Here is a 24420-nt window from a genome sequence, read left to right as displayed (position 1 = left end):
CCATTGTGGCATCCTATTGGGTTTGGCATTTTTAGAATGTGGTTGCAAGGCAGCTGATGAGAGACTGGAAAGTGCTGATGCTCCTGCAGCAAATTGATTTCACCTCTGGTGCTTCCATTGCTTCTGTGTCTTTTGTCGTTGATGCAAGGCCAAATTCTGCTCTCTGTTACACTGCTGTAAAGCTGTTTCCCTTGGAGTATACCCGGGTGACTTCAGCTGGTTCTCAGCCACGGTGCAAGATGCCAGTGAGGCCATATCACGTTTAGCAAGATTGTTTGGTGTCTCTGTTTCCATCAGGGGGTCCTCTTCTCTACAGTGATGTGAAGTTTGTCTACAACTCCCAGCAGCTGAACGGTACCCAGCGAGTGCTGCTGGATAACGTCATCTCAGAGGAGCAGTGCCGAGAGCTTCACAAGGTGGCCAGTGTGAGTAGCCAAGGCGTGGAGAGGGGGCCCTCGCTGTCACTTGGGTTGAGTGTCTGATGTTCCACACACATTTGGCAGGTTAGAGATGTCATCAGTCCACAGGGAGCCTCTGGGCTTGCATCTCACTCACTGAGCCTTGGCAACCAATGCTGTGATGCCTGTGGACAGGGGTCAGAGACTGGCCCCCATAACACACCTATAACTGCTGAATAGGACCTGGTGCCCTATCTTGGGTCATTCTAAGAAAGAAGCTGAAAGGATAAAGCCCATACAGAAACAGCTTTTCCCTGTGTTATACATAACTCTCAAGGGTATCCATCCACACGCCTGATGAAGCCTTTTCACCCAACAGCATCTCAGCCTAGGGAGGGGCTAGAAGATACCCAAACATCCCTAGTTTGGAGGTAGGCAGCTGTTTCCCAGCATCTCCAGTTTATTGAGAGCTGCAGCACCTTCCCACCACTTCCACCTCTCCTGGTGAATGTGACCCTGGGGTATTTTGGGAAGAGGATCCCAGGTTCTCCCACTGGAGCTACCCCTCTCCTGAAAAATCAGCTCATGTCTCAGCTGTATTTGTGTCTTTCCTTGCAGGGGATCATGTTGGCTGGAGATGGTTATAGGGGCAAAACCTCACCCCATACCCCAAATGAGAGATTTGAAGGAGCCACTGTCCTCAAAGCCCTCAAGGTACAGCTTCATCCCTCCTCTTCTTCCACCAGCTTCCTTTCCAGCCAGCACACAACTCAGATTTTCTCTTGACCTCTTTTCCCTGCCCAGTATGGCTACGAGGGTCGTGTCCCGCTTAAGAGCGCCCGCCTCTTCTACGACATCAGCGAGAAGGCTCGTCGGATTGTCGAGTCTTACTTCATGCTGAATTCCACACTCTACTTCTCCTACACGCACTTGGTGTGCCGCACAGCCCTGTCTGGTGAGGGACGCCGGGAAGGCGCCGCGTCTTGGCAGGGAGGTGGGAGGATGGGACGTTTTTCAGCTATAGGGTTTGCTGTGCTCATAGGTGTAGTGAGTGTCACTGCTTTGGAAAGGCCCTACCACCAGTTCAGACTCACCATGTGGTTATGGTGTGATGAGCAGGGACCCAAGCATGGGAGAAGATCTCTTTCATCTGGTGGTTAGACTGGTAGCTGAAGGCCAGACAAAGCCACTGTTCTCTTGGAAGAGAAGAGCAGGGACACTTCTGTCTAGAGAATATCATTTCCTGGGGTATGTCTGTTCTTTGTGTCTCCAACTCTACCTCTTTTGTCCCCTCCATCTCTTTTCACCTCTCACTGCATCTTTTCCATCTCCCCAGCTCTCCATCTCTCTTTCCTCAAACCTTGCTACAAGGAATAAACAAAGCTGTGAAAATCTGAACACGCAGATTTTGCCTTTTCTCCCCAGCATTTCCTTTCTTCCTCTCACCTGTGAACACCACCCGAGATGGGGTCAGGGCAGGCTCAGCTCCATTAACAAAGCTCACAGAGCCAGACATTCCCATCTCATCCCATCCCTTTTCCTTCCCCCTTCCTCCACATGGTCCTGCCTAGGCCAGCAGGAGAAGAGGAACGACCTCAGCCATCCCATCCATGCTGACAACTGCCTCTTGGACCCTGAGGCCAATGAGTGCTGGAAGGAGCCTCCTGCCTACACCTTCCGTGATTACAGGTAGGAACACGAGCTGATCACACCTGCCTCCCCAGGGGACCCAGCCATGTTATCCAAGCAAGTGAAGGGGCCATGTGCCACGCAGGCCACACAATCCACAGACTACAAACCCTAAAGCTGACACCTCCTAGTGGTGACCAGAATGCAGGTCAGCAGATCATTTTTGGTGCGAGTGAGCATTGCAGCTAAGCTTCAAGGTAGAATGTAACTGCAAAGGCTGTACAGTATTTTAGGGCTGGGAGTTCCTAGTTCCACGGGACCAGGTCTTTTGTGGGATGCTGTCAGTCAGAAATAAAAGGATGAGAGATGGTGGGAATCTGTTCATGCCGAGAATGTGCCCTGCTCAAGGAGAGATCTGCTGATTCTCAGCCTAGACTCCAGAACAGACAGTTTGGGCAAGATTGCCCCAGCTAGTGAGTCAGGAAGGAAGGAGGTTGTCTCCTTAGGTTGATAACAGATAGAAGGATCATTTCTAACCCCAGGTCAGGAAGGAGCAGAACACATACAGTATTGTGGGTCTTGGCCAGTTCCCACAATGGGAATCTGCCCCATATTCCCTTCAGCAGCTGCCACAGTCCATCGAGCTACATGAGAACAGTCACACAAGAGGTAGGCCAGCCCTAAGCACTTGCTTTTACTCCCCTCACTGGGATCCTGCTTCTTTCCCCAGCGCCCTTCTGTACATGAATGCAGATTTTGAAGGAGGCGAGTTCATTTTCACTGAGATGGATGCCAAAACTGTAACCGTAAGTCAGTGGTGTTTCCTGGCTGAGCTGCTGTGAACTGAATGGTGGGAGTTAATGTCCGTGACGTCCTTTTGCAGCCTGTGTAGGACTTTGTGCAGGGGGAACATGGCTTGCCTGGGCATTGTGTGTCTCATTTCGTACGGGAGGTTCGCAAGCGACCTTCTGTCTGCTGGCAGAGGTTCACAGACCTTGTTCCCTGCCTAGAGGCTGTGCTGGGCAGCAAACGAGGCTGCACATGAGAGGTTTGCACCACCTGTGCTCTGACGGGGGATTGGCTGAAAACGCGCATAGAGGCCGCCACTGGCTGAGGGTCCTCCTTTCTTCAAGGACTGTTGAGCTCCTACTCCATCTTGTGGCCAAACGTGAAGTGATACCACTGCCTCTGTAATACACGCTGATGGCTCTGCTAGCCTCCTCCTGTCATGTCATGGTGTCTGATAACTCTTCCCTCTACCTACACTAGGTGAGGGCAGCCCATGTTCAACATCCTCACAGCTGCAACCCAGTCTACAGAGATCACCACATCCATCCTGGGGACAGAAGATAATGTTGGCAGTGCCATCTTCTGCTGTAGGACGCATTGCAAAAGATTAACCTGTTTTAGGCTTCTCAGAGTGGGTCACTGCTGCAGACTGTTTATGAGAGGGATGTAGCTCAGGCCTTAGCCCCCATGCTCAGCATGGGCTCATGTGGGAAGCCAGGCTCCCCTTCCATGGTTGAACAGAGGGCCTAGGCACCACCCCAGGGCTGTGGAGTACAATAGATGGTGCAGGTAGATTGACTCTACATATGATCAGCACTTAATGGTTGGTTTTACTGGCACTTTGGTTGCTGAGGTCCTGGAGGATCCATGTGGATTCAATTTTGAGAGAAGAGAATTTCCACAGCTTGTGCTAAGGTTAGCCTGATCCTCCCCGCAGTCATGCCATGGCCCATTTTTGCCAGAGGTTGTCACCTGCAGAATTTGCAGCTTTGCCACACCGTCTCCTTCTTGCATGGCATCTGTGCAGCAGCATTGAGTCTCTGTCCTCCCAGGCCCAGTCCTGCATGTCCTCCGGAGCAGCTCATGGACTCTGAGGAGATGCAGGGACGCCCACTGAGATCCAAGGCCCTGGGCCATGGCGAGCCCAGATGTCACCAGTGTAAATAGTCATGCTGCTGTTTGCCACCGTGTTTACAATGCCAACTTGTTGCCTCTTTTCCCACAGGCCTCTATCAAGCCCAAGTGCGGGCGAATGATCAGCTTCTCGTCAGGTGGTGAGAACCCCCACGGGGTGAAGGCAGTTACCAAAGGCCAGAGGTGTGCTGTGGCTCTCTGGTTTACCTTGGACCCACTTTACAGAGAGCTGGTGAGTTCCTCCTTTGCAGATTGAGGGGAGCAGGGGCTACCCAGTGTCCCAAAGGTTCCAGTGAAAGCCCCCAACTTCTCCCTGCTTGCTTAGCTGCTGCAGAAAGGACCCATCCTTAGCTTCCAGTCCCACCACATCTGCTAGCCTCCTCTATCACACTCCCCCAACAGCATTCCCATGAAATGTGCTTCTGTGAAAGAAGGAGTGAGGGGATTGCTATGAGAGCTGGAGTGTTCTCTGCTAGCCATGCTCCTGCATGCAGGTCGTCCTGGGTTGGATGCTGGTTGCACAAGGATTGGATGCTCTTAGGTGCAGGTCACACCAGTGCTGGATGCTGGACACGGTGCTGGATGGCTCTGTGCAGGGTTGGAGCTGGGCATTTGTGACACCTAGTGGCCAATAACCTAATGAAGGGAAGAGGCCTCCTGAGCAATCTGCAGCTGAGAGGCCCAGAGGAATGTCCCGATGCTGCCAGACCCCCATAGGCAGCCTGGCATCATCTTCCTACAGGTTCACAGATTTGGGCACCTGGAAGACCTGGTTTGTGGTGCCTTTCAACTGCCAGTGTCCAAATTCTGTTTTAAAAGCCTGCCATATCCACTCCTTCATTAGCAAACCTGATCAGTGGGGATTAAAAAATAGAAGCCCTACTCTGAGAAAGTTCCTGACAAAAGCAAGTGGAGGGAAAAAGCAAAACCCTTGTGCTTCTGTCTTGTGAATTCTGTGTATTGGACAAACACATGGGCTGCGATGTTTTGGAACAAGCTTAATTTCAGACATGCACATTAGTGTTTCTGGCTGCATTTTGGTGATAGCTGGCATCCTGCTGTGCTGTTTGCCCGTATGGCAGATCAGCCCTGTCCACAAAGCTGGAAATCTTAGCTGCCAAGGGAAGTGAAGGGGAAGATTTACCGGGAGGACAAGGGGAGGCTCCAGCACCCAGCCAGTGGCAGCGGCTGTTCATATAATATGAAAAGGCAACTATAATATGTCAGCTCTGCCCCTATCCCTTGTAGCCCTGGGAGAAGGAAGGAAATTGAGGTATTGAAGTGCAAAGTGACTTGATTAATTTTGACTAGTAAATCCCCAGGACAAGTTCCCTGTGCCCTGTCCTCTAGACAGTGTTGCCTACGTGAACTGTCTTGCTCTGCCTTCTCCCCGTGGGCTGCTCAGCTGCCCTGAATGAACTGGAGGCAGGCACTGAAGCTCTGCTGTTACCTTTTCTTTTTCTTCCTTTCTTGCAGGAGCGAATCCAGGCAGATGAAGTGATAGCAATGTTGGACCAGGAGCACCTAGGACCCAGTGAATTGAACATCAACCCAAAGGATGAGCTATGAACTAGGCCAAAGACTTTTTCTATTAAATATTTATTTAATATTGTTAATCTTATTAGAACCCTTCTATTTTTGTACAGAGCTGCTGTATAAATTAACAGGTTAATATGATTGTGGAGTGTCAGAAGCGCCTCTTCTGCTTTTAGCGCAGCTCTTGCTGGGACCCCTTATTCCTGTGCCAACATTTCCTGCTGAGTCTAACTCTTGGATTTCCTGTCCTTTCCTTAGCACTTCTCAGGACTCAGTCAAATCCACCGCACCTACTCAGAGGACCCTTTTCTTCTTCCTCAGGCAGAAGTAGCAGCTTCTCCTCAGACCCTGCTGTGAGAATCATCTCCCGTGTGATGAGGGGACGCTGACAGCCGCCCCTTTTGCACTGTCCAAAGACCCAGGCAGTGCTGCCCTGCCAGTAACTGCCACCCCTCTCCTCTTGGAGCACATGTCGATTATGGCTGCTCTTTGCATGCTGTCTTCCTTCTCCAAGCCCTTTACCATTTGGAGCATGCTTGTTAAGGAGAATACAAAGTCTAACTCCTGACTCTTAAGAAAATGCACATCCCTCTGTAGTGCTGCAAAGCTGGGTTTGGGGCATTAATTCACAGCTGAGCTTCCAGAAGGCACCTGCTGAGTAGAGACATGGACTATGCACAAGCTCAAAGAGTCTTGGTTGCAACTGTGTCCAATGAAATAGGACCTGTTACTCTTGTTCAGTCCTTTCTTTTGCATATGGCCTGGGATGCAGGAGAGAAACTGCCTCATGCCTCATCCTTTAGGTTTCCAACCGGGTGCTACAGCTGGTAAAACCAAGAGTAAAAGTCATAGTTTCTAGGTCCATGCTCAAAAGCATCTGAAGGTCTCAGGGACATTAGGTGACACGATTGGATGATCATGGTGAGGCTTTGGCTGTAGTCTTGATGTATTTGCTGCATCCTCACATCTCGACAGTGCATAAACAGCAGCTGTTTATGATGTGGTAGCATCTACTAACTCAGAATATTTCTGCCCTTGATGGAGGGTATTGCAGTGAAAGTGTGCTGCTTATCATGAGAGATTTACTCTTCAAGTAACTGCCGCTAAGCTAGTAAATCATTCTTCTCCCACTATCAACCTAACTCCTGTGCATTAGACCAGAACAGCCTCTACAAAACTCAGAACAAGCACTGAAGTGTCAGGTTAACCTGGGACACAGTCACAGGGACAGCTTTTATTTCAAATGAACAGATGCTTCTGCTGCTAGAAAGCAGTTCCTAAAAGACATGTTGCAGAAATCTTCACTGCTGAATTTCCTACAAGGTTGCTATTTCTTGAGAAAGCACTGTAGGGATATTGGCTGGAGTTTGCCTCAAGCACTCTGACCAGCTCTTCTTTGGCTTGACACCTACTTATCCCTTCTCTCTACCCCTGTGTCAGCTTGGGCATTTCCAGCACTTAAAATCTGTAATAGAGAATTGGCTTTTCTGTCTGTTGATGCTGCTTGTCCAAGTCTAAGGCTCGGGAGCACCTTCTTCTCTGTCCCTGGCTGAGACGATCATTTGCAGGAATGATCTTTTTGCAGAGACCATCTCCAAAACTAGCCCATGGTAGGATACAGGGGTGCTCAGAGCACCTGGAAAAGCAGTTGCCCTGACTGTGAAGAGGGTACCATTACTGTCAAGCAAACTGTGGTAGGATCATTTGCTGCATATCCTTCCTACAGGGGAGAAGGCCTAGAGTATTTCTAAAACACCTGTGTAGCCAGTTTAATTGAGGTTTTCTCTGCCTTCATAGTGTACCGTACTGCAGTTTTCCAGAGCAAATGCCCACGTGGTTTGCCTTTCAGTGACCCATCCCTGTTTAAATATCTTCCCTTAATTGCTTGGATTCACCTCAAAAGAGTCAAAGGAAAAGGTTGGGGGGAAGAAAGAGAGGGCAGATGGAGAGCTGAAGTGCTGGTTGTGTTTTGCCCCATCTGCACCATGCCATTGCCTCCAAGGCCAGGCTCCCCATCACCTTCAACATGAGTTTGTGCTGCTCACCGCAGTTCTTTCACATACCTCTTCCAAACAGGTCGGCTTTTATATCTTGGAATTGTCTGCCCAGCACATCCCAGCTGCTTCTGCCCCTTCCAAGCAGCACCGTGTGGACCCTACTCTATGGGGTCCCTTCACAGCAAGGGACAAGGGGCTCTGTGCCTGTGTGCGCCTTTCCAGGCTGTGGTTCCCTTGCTGCTGTGGTGGCCAGCTAGAGCTGTGTCTAAATTCAGGGGAAATAAACTAAAGACGACAGCTGGGCTTGTGTTTGTCTTTCTTTATCCCAACATTAGAAGGGGCAGCTGGGCCAGGGGAAGGTGTGCGCAGCCTGTCTGGGTGGTGGTGGATATTCTCTGGGGAGGGGATTCTCCCCCATTTGCTGCAGCACCACTCACAAACCCTGTGCTGGAAGAGGTGGCAGAGACATTGATGTGGACGTGGTTAAGCAGAGCTGGGTGCATAGGCTGGTCTGTCCATCTCCTTTGCTAGGCCGCTGTTTGCTGGATAACCTCTGTGCCACTGGCGCTCTCCAGCCACAGCGGCGAGCGGGATCGGGGGTGGCCCTAACTGGCCTCTGGGGAAGCAAAAGCTTTGGGGGAGCCCAGGGGCTCAGCCCCAGCAGAACGCAGCTTTGGGGGGCTCGGCTGCAGGCGCTACCACGGCCAGCCCTAAAACACTGGGGAACGGTTGGGCTCCGGGCTGCCTTGGTCCTGCTGTTCACGGCTCCGTTCTGCCTCCCAGACCTGCTTCTCATTGGCTAGAGCCAGGAAACAAGAACACAGTGAGTCAAAGACATTTTTCCTGCCTTCTTTTTTTCCCCCCCCCAGTATTCTGCCCCTTTTAAATTCTAGCTCACAAATGGATTTTTATTTCTGCTGCAACAGCACGGGTGGTTGTCAGGTTTATTAGTGTACCACGGCCTTGCTGGAGCAAGATAGAAAGCCCTTCAGGTCATGCACCAAAATACGATGTAGGCTTTTGGGTCTCCTTTATATCAAACGGGTGAGGCTGCCTCTGGAACTGACCGCTGAAGAGCGGCTTTGGACTCTCAGGGCCATCTTTTGGTAAAAGCAAAACCCAAACACATACACTCCTCCTTAGTCAAATAGCCCCATGGACCAGCCTGGTGCAGTAACGTGTTGGCTTCCCGCTCCGTCAGGTCACAGCCCTGACCTGCTGGTCTGTTTGGCTGCGGTTTCCCAGAGCACAAAGCCAAACAAAGCAAATATTGCTGCTCAGCGCTGCCCGGCGCCTGTACCTGCAGCTGTGACTTGAGCTGAAGTGCATTTTGGGGCAAGCTCCTTGGCTGCTAGACCTGCTGCCAGCTCTTCTAGCCAAGGTTTAGCCACGGAGGGGAAACACAACATACTTAAATGTTGGCCATTTGTTACACATGTCCCAGCTCTCTCACCAGCAATAGGTGCGGTTTGGAAACGCAGATGCCTGAACTATGGCTTAGTGTTTGGTTAGCCCTGCCATACCCCTCCTACTACTAATAATATAGGCAGGCTGGGATTAGCAGGGTTGATTTATGTCTGTCAAAAAAAGAAAAACCTCATAAAGGAAATGTAATAGCATTAAAACGTATTCCAAACAATTTAAGTGGCGGAGTGTATGTATGTGTGTGCTTGGGTGCATGTTGGGTGCGGCTCTTGTTTTGAACGTGAAGCACTGAGCGTGTTACTCAACATGAGGTGTTTTTTTTTTTTTTTTTTTTTTCTTTCATAAGCACCAAGTCCAAGCCAAGTTTGGGAGCCCCTTGCACAAGACCAGCAGACTGCCTGTAACCTCGTGCCTTAGGGGATCCAGTTTCAGCCACTGGGACCCCATTAACAACTGGGGGTCACTAATGTGTTTTGGGAAAAAAATACAAATGGAATGAATGACTTCATTAATAAGTAGATGAATCACCCACTTTGTAGGCAGAGGTGCTGCAATGCAGCATACAGCTGCTTCATGCAGCGAGCCAGAATGTCCTCGGGTACCCCAAAACGCCTCCGTACGGAGCAAGGAGCCAGCGGGAGCCCCAGGAAATCTGGGGCTGCAGCCTCTTGTGGATGTCAGGCTTTGCTAGAGTTTTCCTGCAGCCAAAAGCTCACCTGTGAAACCTCATTGGAAAGTCAGACTTGCGGGTATTTACTAATTCCTAGTTTTGCAGTCAAGGCTGAAATACCTAAAGGTTTTAAGTCCCAGTGACTATAGAGACTAATAAAATCTGGGAGAGTCAGCAGACATTAGCCAGCTAGACTTTGTGGTGCTAATTTTAAGCAACCAAGCCTCACCTATATTTCTATGGAGGCTTAGGGCCATATGGACAAGTAAGTCTCCCTGGCAGCTTCTCTGGATCATGACTAACCAAAGCCAATTGCAACCCGGGGGTGTGATAAGCTTATGAGCTATGGTCTATTTGGGCCTCTGCATCACCTTTACTTCCCAGGAGCTAGACTGGGAAGTAAAGCAGCTTTGACTCTCTAGGTGACTCAGGGACGAACCCTATGACTGACTGAAGCCGCTGCTGCCGGCAGCAGGACACCCGGTCGTCCCCACTTGGGGACTGTGGCACCCCGAGGGGAAGCAGAGAGTCTTGCATCACATGTGCAAAGGGCTCAGCAGCACGGTGAAGCTCCCCGGGAGCAGGGAGATGGTCGTGCAGCAGCACTCAGGGCCTTGGCACATCAGTGCACACAGCTTGAAAAGTGCTCCAGGGTGGGGAGACCCTGGGGAGCAGCATCGGCAGAACCCAGACTGGTTTGTCAGCTTTGCACTGGAGCTCCTGCGCTGCAGCCAAGGGGAAAATGGTGTGAGCAGAGGAAGGAGACAGAGTTTGCACCAAGGACTGCTCATCCCTCCTGCTTCCACTCAGCCTGGGCTGGGCAGAGCCATTCCCAGGCAGCCCCGTTTCCACAGACCCACAGCCTGGGGTTGTCTGTGAAGCTGCGCTTGACTTGCAGCAAGGGAACATCTTCCCATGAAAAACTATCATTAAAAAAGGAACATTGTTCCCTCCTGCCCACACCCTTGCCCAACCTGGCAGGTGAAATCAACTGGCTCTGGTAGTACTGGCAGTGAGATTAAAAATAGGCTAGCCCTGCTTTGGCAAAGAAATACATTAGAAATGGAAAAGAAGCATGCCTGTCTTTTGTTTTCCACAAGTGGCCCTACATCCACACCCCATGACCTACCCAGAACAGCCACCTTTTCCTGAGGGAAATGGCACTGTTTGTCTGTGCATCAGGAAATGACCTTGTCTGGGTCCCACAGAACGTGCCCTTGCCCAAGTGGAAAGGACTGCATGAATGTGCATGCCTTCCACCAGCCCCAGTACACACACACACACACACACACACGTTACCCCTCAAGCACCTAAGCCCAGTTTGTAAGGTGTTGTGCTCCCAGCGATAGCCCTGGTGCCCCGTACCCAACACTGTGCAGCTCCTGCACCGTTATTCACCGGCGATGCAAGGTCTGCCCTGCCCTCACACTGCTGCAGCAGGTCCCCTGAGAAGGACACGGCCTGGCCTCCTGCTAAGGGTCTGGTAGATGTCATACCTAGGTCAGCATTGCTTTTAGCTTGCTGTACAATGAAGGCTGGAACCCATTTTGTTTCCTTGTCATTTAGCAGAACTTCATTATTAAAAAAAAAAAAAAAGTCAATAAGTCCCAACCCCTGGCGCCCATCCAACCCTTCTCAGAATTAGTGCAGCACTATGAGAGCCTCAGAGAAACCAAACAACTCTCAGATCTGCCTGACCTCTCCCACCTTGTTTTCTGAGGCAAGGCAGCGCCTGCGAGGGGCTGGACTCCAGCCTTGGTCCCACCGGGTGGCAGCAGGCAGGGGGCACGAGCGTGGGGACAGCCTGTGCGTGCCACAGAAGGAGCAACCACAACGAGGGCCCTGCGCGTAAACACAGCCAGGCTGCCGAGCGGACACGTTTGGCAAAGGAGCAAGTCTGCTAATGATCACTTCCAGGGGAGGTTCGGATAACAAGAAAGGCAGTTCTGGTAGTACATATTTCCTGGTGTTGAGCAGGGCAGGGAAATTAATATGCGGTCAGTTTAGCTTCTACCTCTCCTTTATTTGTAATGAGATTAACAGCAGCGATGGTAGGGACACCATCAATCTGCTGCTGCGATGCGGTGAGCTGATAAAGCAGCTTCTGCCCTGCCTCGCATGCAAGTCCAACATCTCCTGCCTATGGAGAAAAACACCACTTCTTTCACACATGGCTTTTTTTTAAGTGGCCTTGTTTCTCTCCCGTGTCCAGGGGAAACACATTGCACTGGACTGGCCTAGCTGCTCCCAGCAGTGCCAGGAGCACATCTGGATTCCCATGGCAGTCCTGGCATTCCAGCCACCTCCTGATAGGGTTTCTGCAGCCTGAGAGCATCAGGTTAGGGCTGTGCCCTGCTTCCTGAGCAAGAAATGAGGCAACAGCTTGCCACCCGTGTGCTCCAAACAGCTCCAGCCCTCCTGACTGCAAGAAATAAAGTCTTTTGACTGCAATGACGCAGAAAGTGGAAGGAGGTGCAAGTGTCCTGCAGGATACCTCCCTGCAGCCTGCAAAATGGCACTACACATCAAATAACTTGGCTTGGCAATGGAGTTGGAGTGTCCTTGGCACAGATCATGGGAGAGAGTTGCCACCCCAAGAAGCCGCTGGTAAAGGGACGTGTGGGATAGGTTACAGCGACAGCAAAGCCACCCCCAGTCTGGTAACTGTTGGTGTCATCAAAGTCTGGTGTTTTGTTAATGTCTACCCAGCTTATAGCAAAGGTTTAGAAGAAACTCTCTCATGTTCCTCCTTGTAGCTTTTAAGAAAGAATAATAAGGACCTCTGGCAAATTTTGTAAGCCTCTTTACTCACCCTATAGCAAGGATCATTCAGGGAAAGCCTAGAGCAACCTACATGTGCATGTGTGGCGGCTCCCTCTGGGGTAGCAAAAAGAGCTTTACCTGGAAAAATACTGGAACAAAAGCCCTATATTTTTAAAATCTCTGTGGTTTTTTTCACAGTAACTGGACAAGCAGAGCCCACCTGTGCCCATCTGGGACAAGGCCTCTCCTTAGGTCTCACAGGACCCTCCCCGGACAACTGGACTCCCTCCAGTTGCCTAGAAGAGCCAAAGAAAGAAGTGAAGCACCATCCAAGTCCACAGGCCTTTCCTGCCACGTTGTCACTGTCTGGCCTGTATCCCTGGATATGGAGCTATGCTCAGGCCTCGCCTGCTTGGCCTTTGGGAGAGTTTGGATCTGCATCAAAATACTGGGTGCTGCTGCACAGGCTGTCCATGCTCAAGGGCTCACATCTCACAGCACCGACATGCCCACTAAAATCAGCTCAGTGATGAGTGTTTCTACACGAAACCTCTGTCATTCACTGTGCATGGGACACAAGCCCTGCTAACACTGTCCATGCTGCTGACTCACCAGTGAAGGAGCTACTGGGGCAGCTGCTGAGTCCACACTGGGTCGTGGATCACAGAGGCTTCCTGCTGCACCGCTGCAATAAAAAAACACAACCCACCAGCATCGGAAAACCAGTTTGTTGCCTCCAGGCCTCTGGGGGTTGTTTGTGCATCTCATTTCATTTCGACACCTCATGTGAGAGGCTGGGAGCTGGCATTTCAATGTTCTGGTCCTGCCAGCTCTGAGATTATTTTGTTTGATTTACCGTCCAAATTGGGTGGATGGGTGGAGACTGAATTTTCCCTTTATTTTTGTTTTCAAAAAGCCCTTCTGGCTCTAGGTGAGGTACAAGGAGCTGAGTAGTTTCATGTCTATCATCTCCTTTGTGACAGTTACATGCCTACAGCAGCAAGACAACAGCCCTGCTCCTCCAAGCACAGGGCCAGAGTCAGAGCTGAGCAGATAAAGCCCTCAACCTGAGCAAATAAAGCCCTCAGCCTGAGCAAATAAAGCCCTCAGCCTGAGCAAAAAGAGCTCCGGCCACATCTCATGGCATTTTGTGTTTTCTTTCCTCAAAAGCCCTGGAAACAGTTCCTGTAGGAGCCCATCTTTCTTTCCTCTGCCCTGTGGGTAAAAGGAAAACAAGAAGGGAAAATGAGGCGGCAGCAAGCAGAGGCAGAGGATGCTGCTCGTGAGGGGACGGGTGCCACAGGGGTTTGGGACAAGACCAACCGAGTTGAATGCTCAGCCCAAGTGGTCTTCTCAATGGCACAGAAGTGATTGCCAGGAGATACTGGCCACGCTAGTGCGCAGCGTCATTTCAAACAGCTGTGGGGAAGGCAGTTGGTTACCAAAGATCCCCAGGAGACGCCCTGGCCCCAGGCGTCTCCCATCAGCTTAGCAGATGTGAGCAAACACTTCCAGAATAACTGTCCACATGCTGAAACACAGTCTCAAGACCAAGTCTTAGGGATGTGATAAAGTCTGTATGCACTTCGACCATCAAAATGCTTCTGTAGGCAACAAACCTAGCCCTTTCAGCACCTCCACAAGCAAAGAAAATAAGAGGGTTTCTCCCGTTTCACGCATCGCCTCAAAGAACAAAGGAATTCATGTGTGTTTTCCAAAAGCTCAGGCCTTAGACCCACCTTCCACAGGGACTGATGTGCTGTCCCTGAGTGGACCCAGCACCCTGCCAGCCACACTGGTCAAGGGCTCACTCCTTGGTGATGCATCTTGTGCTTGCCCACATCTCTAGAGCCACCAGAGAGGCTGTGAGGAAAGTAAACGCAGTACTCACACCAAACCAGCCACTCCAGAGACTGAAAAAGCACCGTTTTCCATCAGCAGCCTGGCTAATGAGCACCCACCCTGCCAGAAAATCATCTGCTCAGCAAGAGCCTAGCACTTTCCTTCCTCTTTTTGGTTGATTATCCCTGCTGGGAGTTGCAGTGGTAACTTGGCAGGCTGTGGAGCTGCAAAATCAGGAAGCCTCGACCCCACGCTCTGCCAGGGCCCTGAATCCCAGCCTTCCTTCAGCAGCTACATGGCACAGAGCTCCTGCCACACCTGCCTGCCCCTCGGCTCCTGGGACACATCACCCATTGTTCGGCGCCGCTGACGCTCCCATTTGGGATTAATTGGGCCAAATCCACAAATCTCTTTTGTTCTGGGAGCCTAAGGAATTTTCAGCAGTTCCCCTTGAGGTGGAAGGAGCTACATCCTTTCTCTCCCTTCTGACTAATTACACTGAAACAAAGGCGAGATATGCAATACCAGGAACATTACCAAGCTGGTGAGTCCTCCACCCATTGGGATTAGCTGGGAGCTTTGGAGAGCATGAATACAGATGCAGGCAGCTGTCCTGCTCTTGCTCAATCACTGGCACCAGGAGATAAATGATAGTGAACATCTCTGGTGCTCTGATGGGCCCAACAGAATAAAAAAAAAAAAAAAGAAAAAAAAAAGAAAGAAAAAGAAAAAAGAAATTTCCAAGACAGAAGTTCTTGTTGGACAGGCCATCCTCTAGGTCACACGTGAGAGCTACCTGCCCTCATCCCTTCTCTGCACCAGCTGTGACCATCATCCACCAGTGGCATCAGTGCTGCTGTGCAGGGGATATGTGTGAAATGCTGCTTGCTCCAGCATTCCCACTCTTCCCAAGGGCTAGGGCTCCTGCCACTTCTCCCTGTCATGCCTGGCTATCCAGGCCATCACTGCTCTTCTCTTGCTCTTAATGGGAAAGCTCAAGAGTAGCCAAAGCATCCTGAATAGGAGACAAAACCCGGCCCTGGATGCTTCCTCGCATTAGCAGACATGCCCATCTTGGCCACCCTTTTCCGCAGCTCCGTCTCACTGGATTTGATTTGACTGTCTCAGGTAGCTAAGATCCTCCCCACGGAACATTCCAGATGCCCTGATCTAAACAGTCATGCCGAGGTTAATCACTGCTCTCCTGGAACCTGTACCATTTTGTTCTAAATGGGGCAGAAGGAAGGCAGCACTCAGCTGCTGCTGAAAACGTGCAAAAAGAGCCAGCAAAGGAGATGAACCCTGGGCCTAACTCGCCTCCCACCTGCTGCCAACCAGTGGGTTCTTCTGTAAGGAACTAGTCAGGACTGTTGTGTTTTATTTGTAAGCAGAGTGTGAATCCGGAGCGGGTGCTTTGAAAGATATCCAATGGGAAACTTTCTATTTGGTCCAAATAATGAATTAATTTTTATTCAGGAAAAACAAACTGGGATCTGTTTCATTTTCACCAGCTTTGGTTTTAACTAAATGTACCTTTTTGTTTGTTTCGGGTCCAGTTCCTGATGCTCTATGGGTTGCTCAGCTTGGCAGATCTGCAGAAGGGAGCGGCAGTTTGCACAGCCTGAGTACCTGGTGGCCCTTCTGCTCCTGCGAGATGGTGCAGTGCCTCTGTGAGGGATACGGCCCTGCTGCTTCCTGAGCAGCTACTGCTACAGGAATGAAAAAGAAAAAAAAAAATCCATTTTCAATCAGATCTTTCCAGGTGGCGGCCAATCCCAGCCTGCGTGGGACGCAGAATGTCTTCACTTCCACTCCTCACCTGCCCATCTTCAGCTGGCTACTAACGTCCTTGGCAGGGATTTAAACTATGTCTGATTTCCTCACCTCCAAGGCAAGTCTGCAATAATCTGAGACATCTGCTGCCCATGGCCTGCCTGTAACGTACTTGCCTTAATGGTTACTTGCTAATATTTTACCCTTGGGTGAAATGATAAGATTCAGGGCCAGGTGGAACACGTTCAGCCGTCTCCTGTTTGGGGCAGGCTGAGCCACTCTTACGGTTGTGCAAATCTAGCTGGTGGGTGGTTTGGTGCATGTGTTTTAACCTTCAGTGCAAAATATAGTCTTACCCTGCCAATAGCTTCTAAACACGGGGTTCCTTCTGTGACCCTAAAGGACCAGCATCAAGAGACCCATTAAGGTGCAATAAGGGCTAGCAGGGCTGAGCTCCCTGGAGCACAGAGGCTGAGGATGGAAGCAAGGACTGAGGTGCCCAGACCAGCCCTGCTTTTAGGACTGCAGTCAAGGTTATTGCTTGGGAAGGGTTTGATCCCCAAAGGGCAACCTTGACCCATGCAGGGATAGTGTCTCTCCTCCAGTTACTGCCTTCAGTGACAAGCGGGCACCGCCACAGGCTGCACCTTTAGGGAAAGGGAAACCTGCATGGGACTTTCAAAACATGTTGTGGGTTTGCGGCTCGGGCCAGAGCCTAAATGCCAGCAGGGAGGGGAAGGGCTCGCACGTGCCGCTGCTCAGGGCCTGGTGTTTGCTCAGCGAGCACAAGCATCACCCCTTGGAGGGCCAAATCCTGCCATACAGGGACCGCTCCTAGAGGAAGGAGCCTGCTTCAGGCCATTGCAACACCTTTTCGGCAATTTACCTCCTAATTCTACTTTTCATGAAAAAAACATGGCAAATTTTGTGGTCATCTTCAGGTTGGCAACTCTCCCTTCCAGGCTCAGCACCAGCTGCTTGACTGTGTCCTTGGACTTATGAATCAATACATTTATCTTGCATTTCACCATGACACATGGGTAATTTGATGCAATTGCATACTCACACCTTTAATTAATCAAGGGCTTTTCCAAGCAATACTGTGCAATGTTTTGTTTCTTAACATCCCTGCTATAAAGTACCAGAGTCTGTTGTAACATTTCTTACCCAATTCCAGTGCTGAGGGCTATGGAGCTTAGAAGACATTGGATCACGTGTAGAAACGTTCGGCATTGTCTACAGAGGAGACTTCCAAGGATCCAGGAGCCAAATTAACCAAAGAAGCCCATAAAGTGAAGGAGACTCACTGCAGGAAAAGAAAAAAAAAAAAAGGACAAACGCCCAACCTCAAGAAGAAAATATGAAGAAGTCAGCAGATTCCTTGGGTGCCATTTGGGATGCTCAGGGGAAAAAAAAAGAAAAAAGAAAAAAGTTTTTTCTCCTAGAAGACACCTGGACAGATTAACCCACTTTAAGACATATCTCAGCCCCAGCCAAGGGGCTTCTGCAGCATCTTACCTTTTGGGACTGCTCCTGTCCAGCTTCATGTTGCACCAGTAGTCCTGCTGATAGGGGTCAAAAAGCGCAAACGAGGGCTGGAGAGGACCAAATACTTGCAAAAACTCAGTCTGCATGATGAAGGGCAAGAAAAACACCTTGACAAGCATGCAGCTCACACCTTTGGGCACCAGCAAGCAGCGCAAACGCACCCTTCCCTCAGGGGCTCCCTGCAGGCCATGACCCCTCGCCACCCCAGCTGGGGCCGTCCCCTCCAGCCCCACAAGCAGGGGGTAGCCCTGGGCCTTCCCCATCTTCTGGGCTGCAAAAACGTCTCTTTGGAAAGGCACGGGCAGGGCCACGCTGGGTATGTGCCCTGGGCTCTCACACTGGGCCTCCCCTGGGGCAGAACCACGCGAGGGCAAAACGAGCAGAGCTTTAAAGCAGAGCATGAGGCGGCAGGCGGCTCTGGAGCCAGAAGGCCTGGGGGTGGCCGCGGGGACGAACCCTGCAGGGGACGAGCCCCACGGGGGACGAGCCCCACGGGGGACGAGCAGCGTAGGTGCTCGGTGGGGCCAGGCCGCTCCACCCGGACTCGCTGAGCGGCCTCGCGCCGCTGCAGGCCCCGGCTGCGGGCGCTGCCATGGGAGCTCCTGCTCACGCCGCGCTGCTCTCCCCACCAAGCGCCCCGCGGTGTTTTCTCAGCTGCGAGATGTGTATCGCGGTGTCAGAGAGGACGGCTGCAGCGTGGCGGGTGTCTGTGTGCGTGTGCACGGAGGAAAGGTGGAGAACATCTCACCTGCCCCGCGGCAGAGGCGTGCAGGACCCTAGGAGCCCAGGCTGGCTGTCGCTGCGTGCTGGAGCAGCCCTGCGTGACCGCGCAAGCACGCTGGGCTCTGAGGTACCTGCAGCCAGTTCCAGGGGATGGATGGTCTTGGTTCAGCAACTGAACACCCATGACCTGCACCCATGGCAGTCAGGCCTCTGCATTCGGCAGGGCACAATTTTTGGTCTTCAACTTCGGAATGTCCCATTTTGCCATTCCCACACTGCGGTTGTGCTGCCTTACACGCTGCAACAGCGGGTGCTCCCTGAGTGTGCAGCAAGGGCAGGAGAGCAGCACCCGAGACAACCACAGGAGCAGCTGCTCTGAGAAACTTGTTAATTAACCCTTGCAAATATATATAAATAAATTGGATCATCCCAGCAGCTCTTGACAGAGATGAGAACTCAGACCATTTTTTAAAAAAAAATTGTGCAATTTTGCAAAGTGCATGACCATGGTGTGAGCAATTGGAGATGGGGGGATTGCATCTGCCTGTGCGTGGTTGCACTATGCGGTGAGGCCCCCCCATGGCTGCAGGCTCTTCCTGGCATCCAGGTGGCGAGGCTGGAGCACGACGGTGCCAGCGGGGTGGCTAATGGCCCGGGTGGACCCCGGTCCCGGTCCCGCTAGAGGGCAGTGCCTCCACAGGCAGCTGCGAGCAGCACATGCTGATAACCAGGTCTTAAATATATATATATATATATATATATATATATATACACACACACACACATATATATATATGTATATACACACTTTTTTTGGAAGACCTCATTACAAATCCTGTCACAAAGGAAGTTGTATTCAGGATTCTTTCTCTCTCTCTCTTTTTTTTAATGCCTTCTGCTAGATAGTGATTTTTGACAGAAGTTGCAGTTAAACCAGAAGGCTAGGAGCATCAGCCTGCTGATTCTTTTCAGCTTTCCCCCCTTGGGGCCCAACAACAGCTTCTTTGCCCTACAGCAGAGTCCTGAGCCCAGTCACTTGCCTGCGGGTTGCACGTAGCAGTGCAACGAGTGTCCCATGGTGCAACCACCAGCCTCAGATCACGGAACAGCTGATCGCATGGACAGAGACATCCCTTTTAATACTAAGAGACAACCTTGGTGTTTCCACAGCCTGTGTGCAGGCAATAATGAGGCCACATCTTCCAGAGCATGATTCAGAGGGGGAAATTAATATGCTCTGAATGGCTCCCCGAGGACTTTGTTGCCATTGATGATACAGGGAGCCTAATCTCCTACCCTAGACAGCAGAGAGACACAGCATGTGCATCTCCCTTGCACGCTGTAGATGTTGGAGCGTGTAACCCCAATGGCTGGAAAGCCAGATAGCCAAAAAAGCCTCTGGCTACATTGCTTGTGCTATTGCATGCAAAGGCGGGGCATTGCAGTGGGAGCAAGAAAAACCAATGGCTTGTGGATATATGCACCAAATACTCTTAGCGCTCTCTGCTGTCTGTGCTTTGCTGCCCCTAAGCTGAAATCTCGTTGCTGATGGGCCCGTGTCTGATACTGGAACAAGTACAGGAGTAACCGCAGCTACAGGGCAGAAATGCTGTTCACAAGCAACGTCCTTGGGCACTGTGGTGCCCATTCGATCCCGGCACAGACGTGTGGCCAGCCTGGCTGCCGCACACCGTCCCACACAGCCTGGCCTTTACTCACCCACTGTCTCAGGCATCTGGGTTGCTTCATGAAGGCAGAGCCGATGTTTCCTAAGAGCGAAACACGTGACTCTGTAGGAGTGTTTACAAGGAAGTGAAGGCATTTTACCAAAACAGCTGCTCTTCCCCTCTGCTCCCCACCCGCCTCCCCCCCAGAAACGGAATGAACTAGCTAATGCCCACGGGGCAGGGAGCGCTGCGCCAAGGGAGCGCGGGCTGCACGGCCGCGGGGCCGCAATGCATCGTGCAGCTGGAGTCCTGCAGCCAGCGGCCGTGGAGCCAAGGAGGTGTTGGGGCTCCAGCCCCATCAGGAACTGCTGCTTTGTAGGGAAACATCAACAGAGACATGAGCAAAAAGCAAACCCCCAAACCAACTAGCCAACCGAACATAAAAACTGCCCCAAAATGCTGATATGAAGGCCTTGTGCTAGAAGGGATGATATTTACCACTGGGAAAGGAGGGGAGTACAAAAACTAGAGAAAGGATCAGCGCCCTGGGGACCAAATGAGGTGACCAAGACAATAGGAAAGAGCTATGGCCATACACCCCTGAGTGAAATCTCAGCTCCTTCTTCCTAGAGAAGCAGTCTGGGAGAAGCCTGCAGGCCCACCTTGCAACAGAGAACATAGAGATTAGCTTCTTTCCTATTCATTTGCCCTTCTAGGTCAAAGGAGCCAAACATCAGCCATAAAGATCTAAAACTCCAGCCTCTTCACACCGTTATGTGAAGGAAGACAAGTCACTCTGCCATAGGTTGCAGAGAACCAAAGCAGCTGGAGACTCCCCTAGCCAGGGGAAAAGCCGATGGGTAGGACACCCCTCAGGCTCCTGTGCTCCCTCCTGTGCCAATTTTTCTGCACAAGTTCAATTCCAGGGAAGCTGAGCATACTCTGACAGGTGTATAGAAGGGCATGCAAATCTCTAGAGGACGATCCAGATATTCTAAGCTGGCAAAACAAAGCTGGAAGCTTGTGATGGATACCTGCACTGAAAATGTCATGCTAGACTTCATATCACACATCCCAGTACTCAAAGCAAAAATTCCAACAGGCAAGAGAGGACAAAAGGGAGAGGACCTATTTGGATTGTCTGCACCGAAATCTTTGCTGTGCCATAACAAATGCCTAAATTCCTAATCCAGCAAGGAATCACAGCTACTGCAATTGCCAGCGAGCATGTTTCACACCTACCTGATTAATGGCAACTGTAATCCTATTTTACCTGGTAGGATTTGCTCACCTATTGGCAAGGAGTCCATTGGCTGCACTGACATTTTCTTACATTCGTTCTGGTAGCACTTCTCTTTGGGGTAACATTAACATTCGCAGTGCAGTCAGGTAGCCCCCCATGGTCCCAGTGAACAAGTGGAACGAAGCCACTGAACATTATCAGCCTCCGACTGGTTGATCTCTAGCACTTTTGGAGAAAGTTACAAGAAACAGGGGCTGGAACCAGAACCAAAGAAATCAAGAGGTGTTCTCTGTCCTAGCGGTAAATGTTAAATTAACTCCCAAGCAATTTTTTTTTTTTTCCTTCTTAAAGATCTTTGTGGTCAAAAGCCAGAATCCTTCACTTTCCAGGAAGAGACATAGGGATCGACTCATTCAGTTTTCTGTAAGGTGACAGTCTTGGTCTGGTGACACCTTATAACACACCTTAGTGCCCCGGATTGTATGAAATGAAAGGTCTTTCTAACCTGGGGAGAAAAGACACTGCAAATAAAAGCTCTAAACTTAACCAAGAAATTCAGACAGACATTTTTGTTTTTAAGTGAGCACAAACAGCTCTCAAGTGAAGTTCAAAGCAAGCAGACTTTCCTCTTCATAGTCACTGCAGCAAGGCAGACACCTTCCCAGCAGACAGACTGAGAGCGTGTAAATTAATGGGCCTAGCATGAGACTGCATGAGGTCAACGGCCTCTGACCAGCCAGAGCAGCCAAACCACTGACTCCTCTGCCCCTGTGCTGGGTTAAGCCACAAATTCAAAAGAAGTCACTAAAGACAGTTTATGGAGATTGGAAAGAGCATGTGCAAAGGCTACACTAAACCCAAGCTACTCCGAGGGAGAAGCAACAAAGTCTCTGCATCGTTTTCCAAACAGGCGCATGGGCAAGAAAAGAAGCAAGTTGGAAATTCAGTGTCAATTCAGTCTGGCTTTTATTTTCATTGACTTCAACAACAAGGTGTTCCAACAACAAGGTGTTCCAAAACACGCACAAGTCCTGGTGCAGGCAACACTGTCATTGCTACAAGCATTGGCAGATTATCAGCTCAATTAACCCATATGCTTTGATGTATCAAAACAAAAATCACAGCTCTACAGGGGAGGGTAAAAGCTACAGCAGTTCAAACTCACTTGAAGATTCCAGTTATACACAAGTGGGTTCCATAGTGGTGCACAGTAGAAAGAACATTTTTCACAGCATAAATTTTCATCTTTAATTATGTAGCAGAAAAGCTCCAGCTCACTGCTGAATTAAAAAAAAAAAAAGCAGATACTGAAGTTCCCATACCCCAACTCTGGGCACAGCATAAACTGCACTAACCTTTATAGTCAGAAGTTTCCTAGTCCCTAAAAATGAAGGTTTTTTGAATCAATTTTCATACAATACTGAAGCAGCTCAGAAGGATTACACAATGGAGATGCAAAACCATGAAGGCGAGGAGGGCACAACCCAAAATTCACCTCCAAGTATTTGCAAAGTAGTCGCACTAACACTTTCCCCTGCACTAACATGGCCCCACTGAATTAATTCTTGCATTGAGTCAAGAGCAGGATGATACGCTTCTTTTGTAGCATACTAGAAAAAAACAGTAAGTTTTCACACTGAGCATGTTAAATACTTTGAAATCTAGGACACTGGTCTTTGAAGTGTTACAAAATAAAATGATAAAACAGGCTTTCATTCCTTGTTCCCTCCCCCAACTGCAAAGTAACACAGGAATCTCAGTATGAAAAATACAAATATATTTGTCGAGTGGTGAGTCATTTGATACATGGTATACTGTAAGCATTTTGCATAAAAATAATTAAAAAACAGAAAAACAAACAACTTCTTGCTGTGGTTCTGGTAGACCCGGTATCCCAAGAAGAAATAAAAATCAGCAGGTTATGTTCTAGGAAACAAAAATTACACATACAAAAAAATATATACACACACTTTACAGGGTAACCCCGTGCTTCGCCATTCGGAGCTATCCGGAATAGGCTTGCACAGTTACCGAAAGGCAGTCATTGAATGCAAGTTAGACCTGGCACAACAGACAGATGTGCAGATGAAGGAGGATACCTTGCTTAAATGAAATATGTGACACAGCAGGGCCCAGAGCACAGCCACTGCACTGAAAAGAGAGGGAAAAAGAGTTTGTTTGTAGCAAGGTAGGATGACAACTCCTTTAAAAGCTGCTTTTCTCATCTTGCCCCAAAGAGGAAAAAAACCACACACAGGTTAACTGTTAAAAAGGAGAAAGCCATGGTGAAAACAGCTGAGCTCCTCAGTTTGGAGCTGTTTCTACACATTAGTGCCTCATTGCTGGGGCCAATGCAAACGTGGAAACATGCAGTCTGGTCTGCTACTCACCTGCAGGATGACTGGCAGTCAGAGGAAATGCCTCCAAGCACTTAAACTGCTGTTTAAGCAACAAGGAAAAACAGAAGAGTTCTAAATTTTTAATGTAAACAAGACTTTTTGCAGTAGTAACACTCATACTACCAGGAACCTTTTTGAAGTACTTGTTCCAAGGTAGTCCATGGGAAAAATCCTTTTTTTTTAAATTTTGTTTTCCCCCGCCACTCTCTGCTTCCAGCTCCCCATCACATAGTCTAAACTCACCAGCAACAAAATGCACAGACTTCAGTCTATTGGAGATGCATCTAAACACAGCTCTACTTTCCTTAGCAGGAACCAGGGTTTCCTTAGCATCTAACGGGGTCTAAATAAAGGATCTCCTGGGTTTAAGGCAGCTCAAGCCCTACAAATCAGGGAGCAGCTTCCAGTTGGTCCTCTGTGCCAACCAGAGGGTAGCATCCAGGCAGATCTTGGCTTTCTTATGCTACGCTAACCAGGCTGCATGTATGATAAAGGCTATTTCTTTAGCTTAAATTATGGTAGGAGTAGTACAAAATGGCTAAGGCTGGGTAGGGGACAAACAAGTCAGGGCAATCACTGGCATTATTTGTGTTTATATCCTGAAACCAGCAAACCAGGACACACACATAAATGTACATTCAAGCAAGAGAAGGAGAGATAGAAAAAGGCATTTTTTCCCCCAGAGAAGTCAAAGGCAAAGGCAAAAAAGGGCTGCAGGTGGCTGTAAGCGCTGGCCTATCCAGCAAAGTGCATGTGCAGTCTCCGCTGGAGAATATTATACATGAGCAGAGCACTCAGCTCCGTGGGAAGACGCTGTTTAAGTGCAACGTTTGACAGTGATTCCCATTTATTTTTTCTGATGAACTGTCAGCTTACAGTTTGGG

The 24420-nt window shown here is 49.9% G+C and overlaps 1 protein-coding gene across 1 annotated transcript in view; it reads left to right on the top strand.

Annotated features, from left to right (window-relative positions):
• The window catches only part of P3H2 (prolyl 3-hydroxylase 2), a 66359-nt gene extending 60768 nt beyond the window's left edge, over nucleotides 1-5591 (top strand). The window contains exons 9-15 of the mRNA XM_088525528.1: nucleotides 298-425; nucleotides 1017-1112; nucleotides 1203-1353; nucleotides 1970-2087; nucleotides 2758-2833; nucleotides 4042-4182; nucleotides 5427-5591. Of these exons, the coding sequence (XP_088381654.1) occupies nucleotides 298-425; nucleotides 1017-1112; nucleotides 1203-1353; nucleotides 1970-2087; nucleotides 2758-2833; nucleotides 4042-4182; nucleotides 5427-5519 (803 nt within the window). The 3' untranslated portion in view covers nucleotides 5520-5591. The remainder of the gene's footprint in view (nucleotides 1-297; nucleotides 426-1016; nucleotides 1113-1202; nucleotides 1354-1969; nucleotides 2088-2757; nucleotides 2834-4041; nucleotides 4183-5426) is intronic.
• The last annotated feature ends 18829 nt before the right edge of the window (nucleotides 5592-24420 follow it).

This window comes from Tinamus guttatus, unplaced genomic scaffold (genome assembly GCF_059628265.1).
Source record: "Tinamus guttatus ecotype Peru unplaced genomic scaffold, ASM5962826v1 Tinamus_guttatus_pri_ptg000227l, whole genome shotgun sequence".
NCBI lineage: Eukaryota > Metazoa > Chordata > Aves > Tinamiformes > Tinamidae > Tinamus > Tinamus guttatus.
This window is presented reverse-complemented; position numbering and strand designations above follow the sequence as displayed.